This window comes from Bemisia tabaci, chromosome 1 (genome assembly GCF_918797505.1).
Source record: "Bemisia tabaci chromosome 1, PGI_BMITA_v3".
In the NCBI taxonomy this organism is placed as follows: domain Eukaryota; kingdom Metazoa; phylum Arthropoda; class Insecta; order Hemiptera; family Aleyrodidae; genus Bemisia; species Bemisia tabaci.
Window position 1 is genome coordinate 89,386,553 of NC_092793.1, and position 15,939 is coordinate 89,402,491.

General features: G+C 37.5%; 1 protein-coding gene and 1 long non-coding RNA gene across 2 annotated transcripts in view; both read left to right on the forward strand.

The window, feature by feature from the left end:
- Nucleotides 1-9,711, forward strand: part of LOC109035790 (carnosine N-methyltransferase) — a 39,516-nt gene extending 29,805 nt beyond the window's left edge. The window contains exon 8 of the mRNA XM_072306480.1: nt 9,365-9,711. Coding sequence (XP_072162581.1) covers nt 9,365-9,490 — 126 coding nt within the window. The 3' untranslated portion in view covers nt 9,491-9,711. The remainder of the gene's footprint in view (nt 1-9,364) is intronic.
- A 1,149-nt stretch (nt 9,712-10,860) lies between these two features.
- Nucleotides 10,861-15,500, forward strand: LOC140226057 (uncharacterized). Its single transcript, XR_011900880.1, has 2 exons — nt 10,861-11,081; nt 11,140-15,500. It is a non-coding gene; the product is annotated as an uncharacterized lncRNA (long non-coding RNA).
- Nucleotides 15,501-15,939: the final 439 nt, after the last annotated feature.

The window sequence follows — 15,939 nt, forward strand, 5'->3', positions numbered from 1 at the left end:
AGTTCAATCATAGGTCAACTTAATGTCACTAAATCTTACTCTGTAGTATAAAATCATAAGGGTGCCGTGTCACGCTAAGGGTGTCACGCTGAGGGTGTAACGCTAATCATGTCACAAACCGGTTTCTCCTCCACTCGCCGCGCACGCTCACATGCTTCCCGCCGTCTCTAAACCGGGTTTTCCCTAACTGTTAGTGATCTTTTAACGATCTCACGATATCTGCTTATTAGAGGCGCCAAGCGCCTCTGGGGGTTGGACCGCGGAGCGGCCAGGGGGCGCAGCCCCCTAGTCACAGATATTTGACGATGAGCATTAGCTCAAATTTTGTTTTCTCCGAGTCTCTTTGATTTTGTGTCAGTAGTTGTTAGAAGCACTATTTTGCCACTGAATGTCTAACAGGATCTCTCGTGAAGGGTAGGTATGTACTCATTCGATCTTCTTAACTTGACAATTAACTTTAAATGAGCTTCACTTCGCTGCATCTATTCCTGCGTGAAACAGGAGCATCCATTCCTCCTCTGTCTAGAAGCCAAACAAAATGCATCACCCATCTCCTTGGATGGCCCAGCCGCTTGATCATTGAAACTATGTCGATACGATGCGATGAGACATAGTCCTTAACCTTGCAACGTATCGCAATTTGATGTTGTATCGGGCTGCTTTAAGCTTTTAATAATCGGCCCACAGAATTATGGAATGAGCAGCAGAATGATTGAAATCCTCTTGCTCACTTACACGTCAATTATCATTATATTAACAATTATCTTTTTATGCAGCCAGAAGTATGTCTTCATGATCCTTACTTTGTCTATGAGCCTTGCCTGATCGCATCAGCCCCAGTAAGTGAAAGGATATACCCACCTAAATCGGAATGGAAAGCTTTGTTTAAATCGCCGCCCCTCTTTCTTGCTGCTTATGTGAGGGGATAATCTCCACCCTGTTAATGGATATTTAATCTCAGTTCTCTGTTTTAAATGAGGACCAGTTTGCTAGAGGGAGCCTCTGTGTCATTCACGTATTGAGTGTTTGTTTACATCAAGTCATAAGGTTATGTTTGCACCCACTTATTGCTAGATGTGTTACTGAAGTATTATTCCATTTTGACCTAGCGAGTGCTTTCTAAGCTCAGCTCCCAGCATGTAATTACTCCAGTGAAACAATACATGTAAAATATCAGGTGTTCGGAGTTCAGTATTGACCTACCTAGTTTCTGCACCGCTAATCGTCCAAGGCTGAATGTGATCAATAACGCTCCACCTTTTAACCAATGTCATCTGTGTCTACCTTTCAAACACAAACTTTCAACAATCAGGCTGCTGGCACCCTCAAGTTAGGAAGATCATCTTATGCGATAAGTATGCCTGTTGCCCAATTTTCAATGAGAAATTAAGTATTCAGGGGAGATGAAAATATTTCTCATTTCATTGCAATCATTGACAATTTTACTTTTACAATGCTCCTTAGAGTACATATGGTTTAGAGTCTGTAGGAACAAAGTTTGGATGTTTGGATGCTCTAAAGAATAATAATCCCAAAAGTCATGAAAATAGCTGGTTTAAAGTCATGCCACACCAAATAGACTCATTTTGGTAAAATTTGTGCTCTACTTCTTCATTCACTGGTTGTTTCATGAATTATTCATCATTCTATACAGAGTACCTATGATTTATAAGGCAACGCTCTCATGAATTTCCATTATCATCTGATAGGTTGCTGAGTGATGAAATTCAGTATCGAAAAACTTGCCGCTAGCATTAATACAAATATAGGTGCGCTTAAGAGGGATGATGTACGTAGTTGAAACAAATGAGCAAAATTATTCTATCAGTTGGAATAAGCTTACAGTGTAATGCCTATGACAATGAGTTATACTCTTTTTCCATTAATTTTCTCACGCAGGTAAATGACAACTCGATTGCTATTCAACCTCTCCCCCTCCCCTGTCACCCTTTTCCTGTGAGCCTTTCCAATTGGTACAGATACATTTGACTACCTTAGGTAGCCCCGCTACTTTCAACTACCTATTTCCAGACTGATCACAAGTCAGTGGGTGCTATTAAAATTTCCGCTGAATGTGTATGTGCTTTAGCAGATGTTTTGTTTACTTTCCATTCATTCAGGATTTTCAAATAGCCAATAGTACCTACTTAATATTTTATGGCAACACCTTTTTCCATTCAAAAACGAGCTGATATAAACTACAAAAACCCTCAAAAACATTTTCGGGCAAAAAATCCGGTCGAGAAAATTGACGTGTTACATTTTATTAACCAAAAACATTCCCTTTCACCCCTCCAAGAAGGTTGATAAAACTAAGTGAGTAACTATGAGATGGCAAAAACCTCTCTTAAATTCTCAGGGTCCACCAAGGCCACATATGTCCAAAAACTTACTCTATATGGTTTAAAAAAAAAGAAACAAAAAATAATCCCTTAACAATAAGAAAATTTAAAAAAAAAAAACCGATTTCGTGGTTCACAGATATGTACACAAATCCTTCGAATGAACTGGAAATCACAAAATCGGTCGAGAAAATCTAAATGAATTTTCTCCTTCAATTATGAGTTCCGCAACAAGCATGACTCGCTTGAAGCTTTCCATACACGAGCCGCAAGAAACTAATTTCTTCTTTCTTACCTACTGATTGTGAGGAGAGGGGGAGCATTTACTTTTTCCTTCATTTATACAGGATGCAACAAGCATGACTCTTGCGTTTGCAGAAACCCTTTCATTAAGGAGATCGCGAGAGCCTTTACCGCGTTCATTTCCAAAAGGGATTACTCCAGAATTTCACGCATTTTAATAATTTAAACGATTCATCTGTTCTTCTCTTCTCTCCTTCCGTCCATTGACAGAGATACAAAATTTTTCCGACTCACTGACGCGACCGGCTCGATGCGTAAACAAGTGTGGATTACCTCTAAGATTAAAAAAAAAAAAAAAAAAAAAAGAAATCAGAATAACACTTACATCACAGCATGGGTGTGAGTTTTCTTATATCGAAACTTAATTCAATTTTTTTAAATAACTCCTCGTGTCAAATGGGACCCATTTCGTGAAAATGAAAAAAAGGAAAAGTAAACGAAAACTTTTAGCCTTCTCACCATCCAAATCATATGGTAAGCTTACAGTAAAAGCAACCATGATTTAGATGCAGCGAAGTTAATCGAAAGAGTCTGAAATGTACCTATGTGGTAAAATGGGTCCACTGGTAAAACTGAAGCTGGCGTCAGGGATAAAAAGGCACCGTTTCACTGAGAGCATCGAGCCGGTCGCGTCAGTGAGTCGGAAAAATTTTGTATCTCTGTCAATGGACGGAAGGAGAGAAGAGAAGAACAGATGAATCGTTTAAATTATTAAAATGCGTGAAATTCTGGAGGAATCCCTTTTGGAAATGAACGCGGTAAAGGCTCTCGCGATCTCCTTAATGAAAGGGTTTCTGCAAACACAAGAGTCATGCTTGTTGCATCCTGTATAAATGAAGGAAAAAGTAAATGCTCCCCCTCTCCTCACAATCAGTAGGTAAGAAAGAAGAAATTAGTTTCTTGCGGCTCGTGTATGGAAAGCTTCAAGCGAGTCGTGCTTGTTGCGAAACTCATAATTGAAGGAGAAAATTCATTTAGATTTTCTCGACCGATTTTGTGATTTCAAGTTCATTCGAAGGATTTATGTACATATCTGTGAACCACGAAATCGGTTTTTTTTTTTTTTTAAATTTTCTTATTGTTAAGGGATTATTTTTTGTTTCTTTTTTTTTAAACCATATAGAGTAAGTTTTTGGACATATGTGGCCTTGGTGGACCCTGAGAATTTAAGAGAGGTTTTTGCCATCTCATTAACCTTCAATTTTCAAGACATTTGGCACTGACGCAAATAGATAATACTAAAAATGGTGTGAAGAATTGGTAAAATTCATTTTTAAGTATCACATGATGCCAGCTCGCTCAAAAAATAGCACATTTCTGTAATATTTGTATCCATGCATATGTATGCATATATATGAACCAATTCCGATTACATGAACCTAGTTTCCAAAAAATATTGATATGAATATATTAAATGCCATGTAAAATAGGGGAAATTTGAAATTGAAGTAGCTCAGTGTTGCCAAATTTCATGAAAACATTCATTTTCGCAAGGCTCGTTTTTACGTTCTTTTGAAGTTTCATGAAGTGGCAAAAAGAACTATTGACAACTATTGGAAGTACATATTTCACTGTGGACATATTCAGTGGTATGTGCACGTTCAAAATAGTAAAAGTTCAGCTGCCCGTAGCCCCCCGTTTGGACAAAAATCATGATCATTTGTAAGAATTTTACCATTATTCGGGTACCAACGTAAAAACGAGCCTTGCGAAAATGGATGTTTTCATGAAATTTGGCAACATTGAGCTACTTCAATTTCAAATTTCCTCTATTTTAAATGGCATTTAAAATATTCATCTCAATATTTTTTGGAAACTAGGTTCATGTAATCGGAATTGGTTCATATATGCATACATATGCATGGATACAAATATTACAGAAATGTGCTATTTTTTTGAGCGAGCTGGCATCATATGATACTTAAAAATGAATTTTACCATTTCTTTACACCATTTTTAGTAGTATCTATTTGCGTCAGTGCCAAATGTCTTGAAAATTGAAGGTTAATACGTGAACTCTGAATCAAAGTCGAATAAAAGCCCAAAAACCCCTGAAAAATGGCCAAATTTTCCTATTAAATCATGATTTCCATCCGAACGGGCAACATCGGGCAGATGAACCGTTAAATTTCTGAAAGTGCACATACTACTGAATATATCCATGTGCACAAAAGTTCAAGTACTGTCAATGCTTTTTTGTGCCACTCCGTGAGAGTGGAAAAAAGGGTTAAAAATGAGCAGTATTTCAAAATGCAATATTCGCCACCAAAAAAAGGATTTAAAAATTGGAAAAATCAAAAATAAATAGTGCTTACCAGTAGGAATGAAGCTGCTAGGAAGAATAGAATGGCAATGGGGCCTGTTGATCAGAATGCTCCTCATTGTTGTCATCTGTAATCGGCTTCTAATCAGAAGCTCTGAACTGGCTGAAACCTGTGCGGGCACTGGGTATCGATAAAAATCGATACTTTCGCTGACAATAGTGTTGCCAGATATACCACTTAACGTTCACCACATAATGTTTGGAAAATTTCGACTTCTATTTTTAGGGGGATTTTTGTCACCATTCAACGCACTGTGGGGCGGCCCCTAGGGTGGGCCGAAAAACAAAAATGTCGGAATTTCGACATCCCTGCCGTTTCAAAAGTGGCCAAATGCTCTCAAATGAATGTAAAAAAAAATTCAGGTCCCTTTGTAAATTTAAACATACGGCCCAAGCCCCTTGTAATTTGAGCACTTAGAATTTAACGATTTTCGATGATTTTTCAAGGAATTCACATTGCTGTCTCAAGAATAAGGCAAAATAAATTGTTTTTAGTCATGACTCTTACGTAATTTTTGATGGGAAACTGATTTTTGAGGTTTTGGAATCGATATATCGACGACTTATATCGAAAAGTTCGATATTTCGTCAAATTTCGCCGAAATTTGGCAATTTTCTCAGCATATTTCTGGATTTTAGCAGCGTATAGTTCAGAAATTTAACTCTGACACTATTTTTGCAAGAAAGGTCACATTAGACAATGTTTCAACCCCCGAAGATAATCGATCATTCGATTACATCGCCGGTTTTTTGCTGAAATTTTGATTTCATCGCAACGGCTCTCAGCTTAATTTTATTTTGACTCTTCTTTTAATTACACAGCACAACAAATTTCGGGTTTTGGTTTGTCCTTCGAACCAAACCAATTTTTTTCGATTTCTAGGTGCTAAAGAAGCCCGAAAATGGCCATATTAACTTCAGCAAAATTTGCTGGTCCTCAGGGCGCCGCCATTTTGAATTTTTGAAAATTGAGAAAACCCACGATCAGATTATAGATCTCTCGACGTTACCTCACCTTAATGCCTAAACTGCCTGAGCTGAACGCTCTTCCCCTTCAGTTATGTACTGCCGTACTGGTTATCCATTAGAGCTCAACATTTTTGATTCTGATTGAAAATTTTGGAACTTTTTGGCTTGGTTTGCAAAATAGTGTGGACCCAGCACTATTTTGCCACCTTTTTACACAGTTCCTGTTACGTTTTTGGGTTTTTTTCTATTTTTTTCGCGATTCCAAGGAAAATGGTCGAAAAATCACATTTTAAGGGCGAAACTAATAAACTGCTGTTTCACAGGATTAAATCAAGTTTAGGAATTATTGACATATGTTTTCCAGAAGTAAATGTTAAGCTCTTTTCAATGAGCATAACAGTTTTTTTCTCAGATAATCGTGGCTGGAGGTATGAAGCAAAGTTTCTCCTAAAATCTGCAAAAATGCGCCTTTTTTAAGGTAATTTTTGAAGAAAACGTTAATTTCATGACCGAAAAATTAAGGTAGGAAAAACAAAGGAGGGTGATTTCTTTAGGAAATTTTATGCTCTTTCCGCTGGTTTTTCTGTTTTTTTCGTGAGATGAACCGTTGAGGAGATATTTGAAAAAATCTGATCGTGGGTTTTCTCAATTTTCAAAAATTCAAAATGGCGGCGCCCTGAGGACCAGCAAATTTTGCTGAAGTTAATATGGCCATTTTCGGGCTTCTTTAGCACCTAGAAATCGAAAAAAATTGGTTTGGTTCGAAGGACAAACCAAAACCCGAAATTTGTTGTGCTGTGTAATTAAAAGAAGAGTCAAAATAAAATTAAGCTGAGAGCCGTTGCGATGAAATCAAAATTTCAGCAAAAAACCGGCGATGTAATCGAATGATCGATTATCTTCGGGGGTTGAAACATTGTCTAATGTGACCTTTCTTGCAAAAATAGTGTCAGAGTTAAATTTCTGAACTATACGCTGCTAAAATCCAGAAATATGCTGAGAAAATTGCCAAATTTCGGCGAAATTTGACGAAATATCGAACTTTTCGATATAAGTCGTCGATATATCGATTCCAAAACCTCAAAAATCAGTTTCCCATCAAAAATTACGTAAGAGTCATGACTAAAAACAATTTATTTTGCCTTATTCTTGAGACAGCAATGTGAATTCCTTGAAAAATCATCGAAAATCGTTAAATTCTAAGTGCTCAAATTACAAGGGGCTTGGGCCGTATGTTTAAATTTACAAAGGGACCTGAATTTTTTTTTACATTCATTTGAGAGCATTTGGCCACTTTTGAAACGGCAGGGATGTCGAAATTCCGACATTTTTGTTTTTCGGCCCACCCTAGCAGCTCCCCTTGGCGGGGGTTAACTTTTTTTTTTTCAAATGGCAACCCCCCTTTTGTGATACCTGAATCGAAAGATAGTAAAAAAAGGAAGTTTTTGGCGCAAACCGCAGGTCAAAATGTTGATTTTTGAGAAAATGGCGGAAATTTGGCATCTCCGTTTTTTATCTGTGGATTGGTCTGAAACTTAGAATCCTAGGGTTTTTTGGGACGAGAAGAACGACTCTGGCATTAGTTTTCCAGAAATGTCAGTCCTTTTCAAAATGGCGGCTTAGAGCGGGAAGTGGATATTTAGGCTGCTCATCGTCGGATTTGTATGAAACTTGGTATCCGGGGGTATTTCGGCACGAGAAGAACGAATCTTTCATTGGATTTTTAAAATTTTTCAAAACTTTAAAATGACGGCAAAAATGATAATGGCGATGGTGGATACGGATTTTCCGTTATTTTTCCGCCACAATTTTGACGATATTCAGTGTTTCAAAAATCTAATGAAAGATAAATTTTTTTCGAGCCAAAAACCACCAGAGTATTAACTTTTGTGCAAGTCCATCGATAAACAGCCGTGATATGGATTTTCCGTAATTCTCTCGCCGCCATTTTAAAGTTTTCAAAAATCCAATGAAAGATTCGTTCTTCTCGTGCCGAAATACCCCCGGATACCAAGTCTCATACAAATCCGACGATGAGCAGCCTAAATATCCACTTCCCGCTCTAAGCCGCCATCTTGATAAGGACTGACATTTCTGGAAAACTAATGCCAGAATCGTTTTTCTTGTCCCGAAAACCCCTTGGATTCCGGGTTTCAGACCAATCCGCCGATAAAAAACAGAGATGCCAAATTTCTGCCATTTTGAACTTTGACCGGCCGCCATTTTGTCAAAAATCAACATTTTGACCTGCGGTTTGTGCCAAAATTTTTTTTTTTTTATCTTTCGAATCAGGTATCACAAAAGGAGGGTCACCATTTAAAAAAAAAGTTAGCCCCCCAAAATTTTGGGGGGACCAAAAAGTTGCTACCTTAAACCGAGGAACATTCCCAAAGTTTCAAACTTCTATCTCAATTAGAAAAAAAGTTAAAGGGGTGGTAGGTGACTTTTGGATAACCATATATACAGAAAATGAATGATATGTATATTCGTGATCTACGACTCGTGATTGGTGCTCTTTACATGGTCCCAGGTCTAGGTCCCACCATGAGGGAGAACGTAATAAAAATGTGTATTTTTCCTTCGGAAAATACACTAAAAAATGCTCAAATTTCTGATGTAATTTATGTGAATTTAAGGTGCTAACAAAACTCTGCTGTATACCCATTGTGTATAGCATGTCTGTGATTACGTATAATTAATAATTATTCCGAGATGGGATCACTATTAGTTCTCTGGAGGTGAGCAACGCACTGTCAGAGCAATATAAAAAATAAGTAAAGTATGTTGTTCCAAGTTAAGAGTATTGATTAAGTATCCATTGAACCCCCCTGCAATTTTTTTTTCTTTTCTTTTTTTTTTGTTGCTCAGGTGTTGGATTCAGTGAATTTGTTGAGATTTTTCGGAAGTCAGGAGGCTCAGACAGTTTGCAAGGATCCACAAGTTTTGTGAATCTCCATACAGAGAAAACTCCCAATACTTTAAACTTTTTCCCTTTTGTTCATTTTAAGAGTCTCTCAATAATTTCAAAGTATACATTGTTGTCACTGCTGAATAATACTCACTCAAAGTAGCTGCTTACAAACAGTAAAAGAGGTTAATTTTTGAAAGAAGTTTTTTTTGAGGCAATAAAAAAAGTGGACTTTAAAACGTGTCAAAAACTTGAATTTTCTCCACCCGTGTTTCAGATGTCTGTTTGCACCTTCAAAAATAATGAGAAATTGTTTGGAATTAAATTGGCTAGGCATAGTTTGACCTTTAGACGTAGGCAATTGCCTATTCTCCGTATTTTAGGGGGGGGGGGGGGAATCAAGAAAGATGCTTCATTTTTATCCTTCCTTTTTTCCTACTTCGCTAACCAAAAAGTCATTATTTCTTCAAGGTTTTGTGTCAGTGATGTTATCTAATTTTTATGAATTGTCTCTTTCAGACTGAAGTTATCGGTGTACGCACTGCATATGCCCAGAATCCAAATTCAATGCTTCAGAGTGAATACAACAGTGTTTTTTTTGTTTGTCGTAAACCTTGGGATTCCGTGAAATCTGAATTTTGCTAGCACGGCTGAACTCTTCTAAAAACTTTTCCTGTATTTACAATAACTTTTTAGAGTTAAAATAATCCTAAACCTTGATGCATTTTTATGCCCTTATGCATGATTAAGTTCTGAAGTTGTTTTTTTTTTTTTTTTTCAATTTTGTCTGTTCTTTTTTTACTCTCTCGGTTTTGTTTTTTAATCTCTGTAAATATATGCAGAAATACATTTAAGATGACATCAGATGTATGAAAAAACTTGCATCCATCCATTTACGTCCTTTTTAACAAAGAGAAGTAAAATAGGGTGGAAATGCTGTTCTTGATCACAGTTGTTGCCAGACGGTGCAAAAAGTAATTAAATTATCGCAACCTGGTAATACCGCATTTTACTGACCCTCGAGGTCCGAGGCTCACATACAATCCTCACAGTTTTGGTTGATCCATAAACCAATTTTATTGGTAAAATACGCAAAACATTCCAAGTCCAAAAGTATATCAGTAAAGATACGAACAAAGGAGGGGTATCGATAAGGGCCGATTTTAGCCCCACTTCAAAAAATCATCTGAACCCATATTTTAGGTACCCTAGGGTAGGTGCATTCTGGCGCAAAATATTTTTGCGATTGTGCATAGTTTTCCTGCCAAAACAGCCGACTCAATTTTTCGGCTGAAAAATGGTTTCAATTTTATGACGAGCCCAAAAAAGCTTTGTTTCATGAGTACGGGAGGTTCAAATCTGTAATTTTTTGCGTACTTTTCAATGAAACAGGCGAAAATTGTCTAAATCCACTTTTAAGGGGTCATTCTAGACATTTTCAACGATTTTTGGGGTTTTTTTGGCAATTATTCACCTATAACTAGAAAACGGATGATTATACGACAAAAACGATTGCAGATTCAAAAAGAGCGTAAAAAATCCGTTAGAAATCATTGGTTAGACATTTTCTCAGCTTAAATTGTCAACACGAAAAACAGCTCTAAACTTGAGAAAACCGAAAAAACTGCATTTTCCACGATTATTAGTCTTCATTTACACCCAGCACAATTTTGCCACATCACCAAAATTTAACAGATTAAAGTTACATAAAAGTACATGAAACACGCCAAAAATTACGGTGTGGAAAAGTTGTGCTCATAGTTAAAAATGGACTTTTGTTGAATGGAACCATCCTTGAATAAAAGATGAAAATTCTCTAACTCTCCGGGAAGATTCGCCAATCATTCATGGGATACCTGTATCCGGGTAATTTTTTGCGTACTTTCGATTGGAACGAGTGAAAATGGTGAAAAATCATGTTAAGTGGGCCATTCAGAGAATTTTTCAAGATTTTAGGGGGGTTTTGGGGTTTTTCTGTGGGGGGGGGGGGTTAGGGGTTTTTTGGGGGGCTTGGGGAGCATTTTTTGTTTGTAATACACCAAAAAAATAACCAATTCAGAAAGAACGCAAAAAATTCGATAGGATTCGATACTTGAACTCTCTCTCAGCTTGGACTGTCCACACGAAAAACGGTCTCAAACTCGAGAAACTGGAAAAAACGGCCTTTTCTCCAGCTCCCCAGTCATAATTTACATCCTGGTCACTTAACAGGTTAGATCGTTAAGCAGTATACAAGGTGTAACAAATAAGTGACGACAAACTTCCAGGGGTTAGATCGTTAAGCAGTATACAAGGTGTAACAAATAAGTGACGACAAACTTCCAGGGGTTGTTCCATGGCTCAAAACAAGCAGAAAAGTCCCGTACCAAAATCCTCTAGGATGCGTGGTTCTCGAGTTTCGGGAAGTTCAATTTTTGAAAAAAATACCGCACGTGTTCAGATATGACGTCACAGGGTTACAGGTCAATTTACCTACAAACTTTTGACCTACGGCACATTTTACCTACAGCTTTTTACCTACGACATTTAAACCTACAACATTTTATCTACAAAGCATTTTGCCTACGAAGCAATTTACCTGCAGTTTTTCTTGCCTACAAAACATTCAACCTACAATTTATTTGTGTAGATGTGAGCTGTGTAAAAACGGACTCTATTTTGAGAGATTTTAGGGGAGGAAGTAACCACCAAGAGACTTACTTACTTCTCTTACAGGTCGAAGTTGTGCGCACACGCGCGGAGATAATCTAGTTGTCTCCCAGCAGTTTTCATCGCCTCATACCGTCCCGCTAGCCGGTGCAGTCTTTCGTTGACACGCCGATATTTTGACCTTTGCGGCATTTTGACAGTTCTTCCCATCTCGACCTCCATGATCATGTTCTCCACATCGTCATTCTCTTTCCTCAACTCTCTGAGAAAATGATAAAAAGAGGGGTGGTTCTTCCCCACTAAATCATTGAACCGGTGGTGCCACCCTTCCGTAAGATTGTTTGTTCTGGGTTCATTATTTGCGATAGCTTCAAATTGGTTCCATAAAGCGGGTGCGTATTGGGGAGGAGTTCTTCGACCACGTCTTCGTCTGATTCCTTTGATGTAGACTCTTTCGAAATAATCCGCCAGGTCTTGTAAATTATCGGGAAGAGTCTCGGCAAGGGCATCGAACACTTCTTCTACGTCATCTGGTGGTACAAAAGCCACACTTAACATGCAGTGAACTGCAATCTTTAATTCTCGATTTTCGGGATTAATGTAGGCTGCTTGTAGGCCAAGTTCCTGAACTTTCCTGTACGAACTTTGTCCCAGATGGTAAAAACACAGCCGCACTTGCGCATTTGGAAACATTCTTCTGCCTGCATTGATGATTGCCTTTTCGAAATCGCTTATAAGCGTGTCAGGCGCTGCAATGTTAATTCCTCTTGCATTGCAATGTGCAACGACTTCTCTCAGAACTTGATAATACGTTTCTTCTTCCTTATTTTCGACTAGGGCATAAACAAGGGGAAACGCCGAATCCTCAATCATCCCGTGAATTGTAAAAAGTTGATGAAAGATAATTGGTGTGACTTTAAAAGTTCCGTCCATGAACCAGGTCTGTGAAGCTCCAAGAACCCTCAAATTCCTGTCTGAAGCGAAAATTAGGATAGTAGAGGCATCATCGTCATCTAAATTTTCGTACAAGAGGAAGGGCTCATTTTTCAGTGTGGTGCGATACTCAGGAGGAATGTTTAACTCTTGTGGATTGGCAGGATTTGGCGGGAGCTCGGCTTGCCGTCTCCGGTTCATTGTTCTTCTCAGAGAACTTCGTAGTGGAAGTTGAGCTGTGACGACTGATGTCACTTGACTGAGCTCATCCCTCAAAATTAGTGTAGGAGCTGCATCTGGGCGCTCTGCCGCTAAACCTCTAAGATTGTTAACCACTTCTCGGGCAGCCACCGCGTCCTGGTTTGGTGCGTGATTGTGAGTAGTCTGCTTGACGACTGTCAGCGGGTTGTTTGTACTGACTGCACGGCCTCGGCAAAATTCTTTCCGTTGAGCGCAATGCCAATATGTTCTGAACTGACGTGAGATTTGCTTGTGATACACAAACCCGTCTACGGCTAAACACCTCCCCCCTCGCGTGGTTGTTATTAACTTTGCCATTTTAATTAAGTTTAAACTAAAATTTTTAGAAAAAAAAAGTTAAGAAAAAATAAGGTTAGAAAAAAACTGGAAAAAGTGCGCCAAATATATGCTTTTGTTGCCACAGAAACAAACTTGGGGCTTCTCTTACAGCTGTACACCATAGCGACCAAATAGCCATTCCCATTTAGCCTTCCCATTTAACTCAATTTAAAAGAAAACAAATTTTTTCATACAATCTGGCAGCTATGCTGGAGAGCAATTTCACTCGTAGGTGAAATTGATAAATTGTAGGAGAAATGTTTCGTAGACAAAAAAAAATGCAGGTAAATTGCTTTTAAGGCAAATTGCTTTGTAGATAAAATGTTGTAGGTTTAAATGTCGTAGGTAAAAAGCTGTAGGTAAAACGTCACGTAGGTCAAAGGTTTGTAGGTAAACTGACATGTAACCCGTCACAGTGGCTGTCTTAATTGTCGGAACCGAAAAAAATTGTGGTTTCGTAAAGTGCTCATCAATAGCTTAACAAAAGGTTTTTTGGTTTTTTTTTTTTCGTAAAACCCCTCTTAATGGAGTTATTGACCGTAAAAAAAAATACCGTATGGTTACCGCACGTCGCAAATAAAGTTGGTCAGGACGTACGGTAAAACGGTATTTTTTTTAACGGTCAATAACTCCACTTGGTTTTATTGAAGAAATACCAGAGGGTGAATCGGGTGTGTAAGCAGAAGGCAAATATAAGGCCCTTATTTAATTTTTTAACTGTAATGTGATGTATTTTAGTACTAAGTATACAGTTTGTATATGATTGTACAGAATAAAGTGACTTGTTTAATAATGAAAGAAATAAATGAATGAATAATTACATTAAAAAAAAATTAAAAAATATATCTCCATTAGAGGGGGTTTTACGAAAAATAAAAAAACGAAAAAACCTTTTGTTAAGCTATTGATGTAAATTATGACTGGATAGCTGGAGAAAAGGCCGTTTTTTCCAGTTTCTCGAGTTTGAGACCGTTTTTCGTGTGGACAGTCCAAGCTGAGAGAGAGTTCAAGTATCGAATCCTATCGAATTTTTTGCGTTCTTTCTGAATTGGTTATTTTTTTGGTGTATTACAAACAAAAAATGCTCCCCAAGCCCCCCAAAAAACCCCTAACCCCCCCCCCCACAGAAAAACCCCAAAACCCCCCTAAAATCTTGAAAAATTCTCTGAATGGCCCACTTAACATGATTTTTCACCATTTTCACTCGTTCCAATCGAAAGTACGCAAAAAATTACCCGGATACAGGTATCCCATGAATGATTGGCGAATCTTCCCGGAGAGTTAGAGAATTTTCATCTTTTATTCAAGGATGGTTCCATTCAACAAAAGTCCATTTTTAACTATGAGCACAACTTTTCCACACCGTAATTTTTGGCGTGTTTCATGTACTTTTATGTAACTTTAATCTGTTAAATTTTGGTGATGTGGCAAAATTGTGCTGGGTGTAAATGAAGACTAATAATCGTGGAAAATGCAGTTTTTTCGGTTTTCTCAAGTTTAGAGCTGTTTTTCGTGTTGACAATTTAAGCTGAGAAAATGTCTAACCAATGATTTCTAACGGATTTTTTACGCTCTTTTTGAATCTGCAATCGTTTTTGTCGTATAATCATCCGTTTTCTAGTTATAGGTGAATAATTGCCAAAAAACCCCAAAAATCGTTGAAAATGTCTAGAATGACCCCTTAAAAGTGGATTTAGACAATTTTCGCCTGTTTCATTGAAAAGTACGCAAAAAATTACAGATTTGAACCTCCCGTACTCATGAAACAAAGCTTTTTTGGGCTCGTCATAAAATTGAAACCATTTTTCAGCCGAAAAATTGAGTCGGCTGTTTTGGCAGGAAAACTATGCACAATCGCAAAAATATTTTGCGCCAGAATGCACCTACCCTAGGGTACCTAAAATATGGGTTCAGATGATTTTTTGAAGTGGGGCTAAAATCGGCCCTTATCGATACCCCTCCTTTTAGGTCTAAATCTGGATGGAAGACAAAATATTCCTCTTCCAGCTGTGTCTTTCTATATGCTTTGACTTATCGAAACGGCAACTTGGCGACTGACAAATTTTTGTAAGCACGCATTTTTTTAAAGTCAAAGTTGTCCGACCTGACTTTTTTAAAGCCCATGGTCCATATGTCAAAAAAAGAAGGAAAAAAAGAAGGAAAGTTGCGATTGAAAATTTCTAATAATTTCAACGAAATTGATTCAAAGATTCTTCAACGTTTTATTTATTTTATGGAATGATTCATTTTTTATCTTTCTTTCACAAAATGTGATGACTTTATATAACCTTAACTGCGTTTATTTCCCTCATTGATCCCTCTCTTTCTCTATGAAAATGTTGACATGTGATGGATACATTTTAAAAGGAAAAAATGTTCAATAAAAGCTGACAGTCGATGTAATTTTGAAAATGATTTAATTAAAGAAAAGTAAGAAACAGTTTGATTGCAAATTTTGCAGTTTGATTCAAATTATATATCTAATTTATTTACACGTTTTATAGACTTCAACATTCTTTACAGACAATGCGGTTTAGACGCTGAGGTGTCCACTCTCCTTAATATTACAATATCTCCAGCTTGTTCCCACCCATCTTAATTAGACGTAGTTGAGCAAAAGTGAAGATTCTTTGTTGAGATCTAATGAAAGTACAATAATATCAATGAATTAGCTTGAACGGACAGATGTAGAATAGATGGAGGTAAAGGGTCGCTTGTCACATTAACACAGTTGCCACAGTCAGGGAATACCGGGAAATGTCAGGGAATTTTAAGAAGTCACGGAAAAAGACAAAAATGTCAGGAAAAATTGTTAAGCCATCTTTATTTGCTTTCCAGAACAAAGTTGATGTTCCAAACAACAAATTTTGCCTGAAAACTATTTATAATTAAGTATTTTTAACCACCTGGAATATCTTCAATTGTCAAGGAAT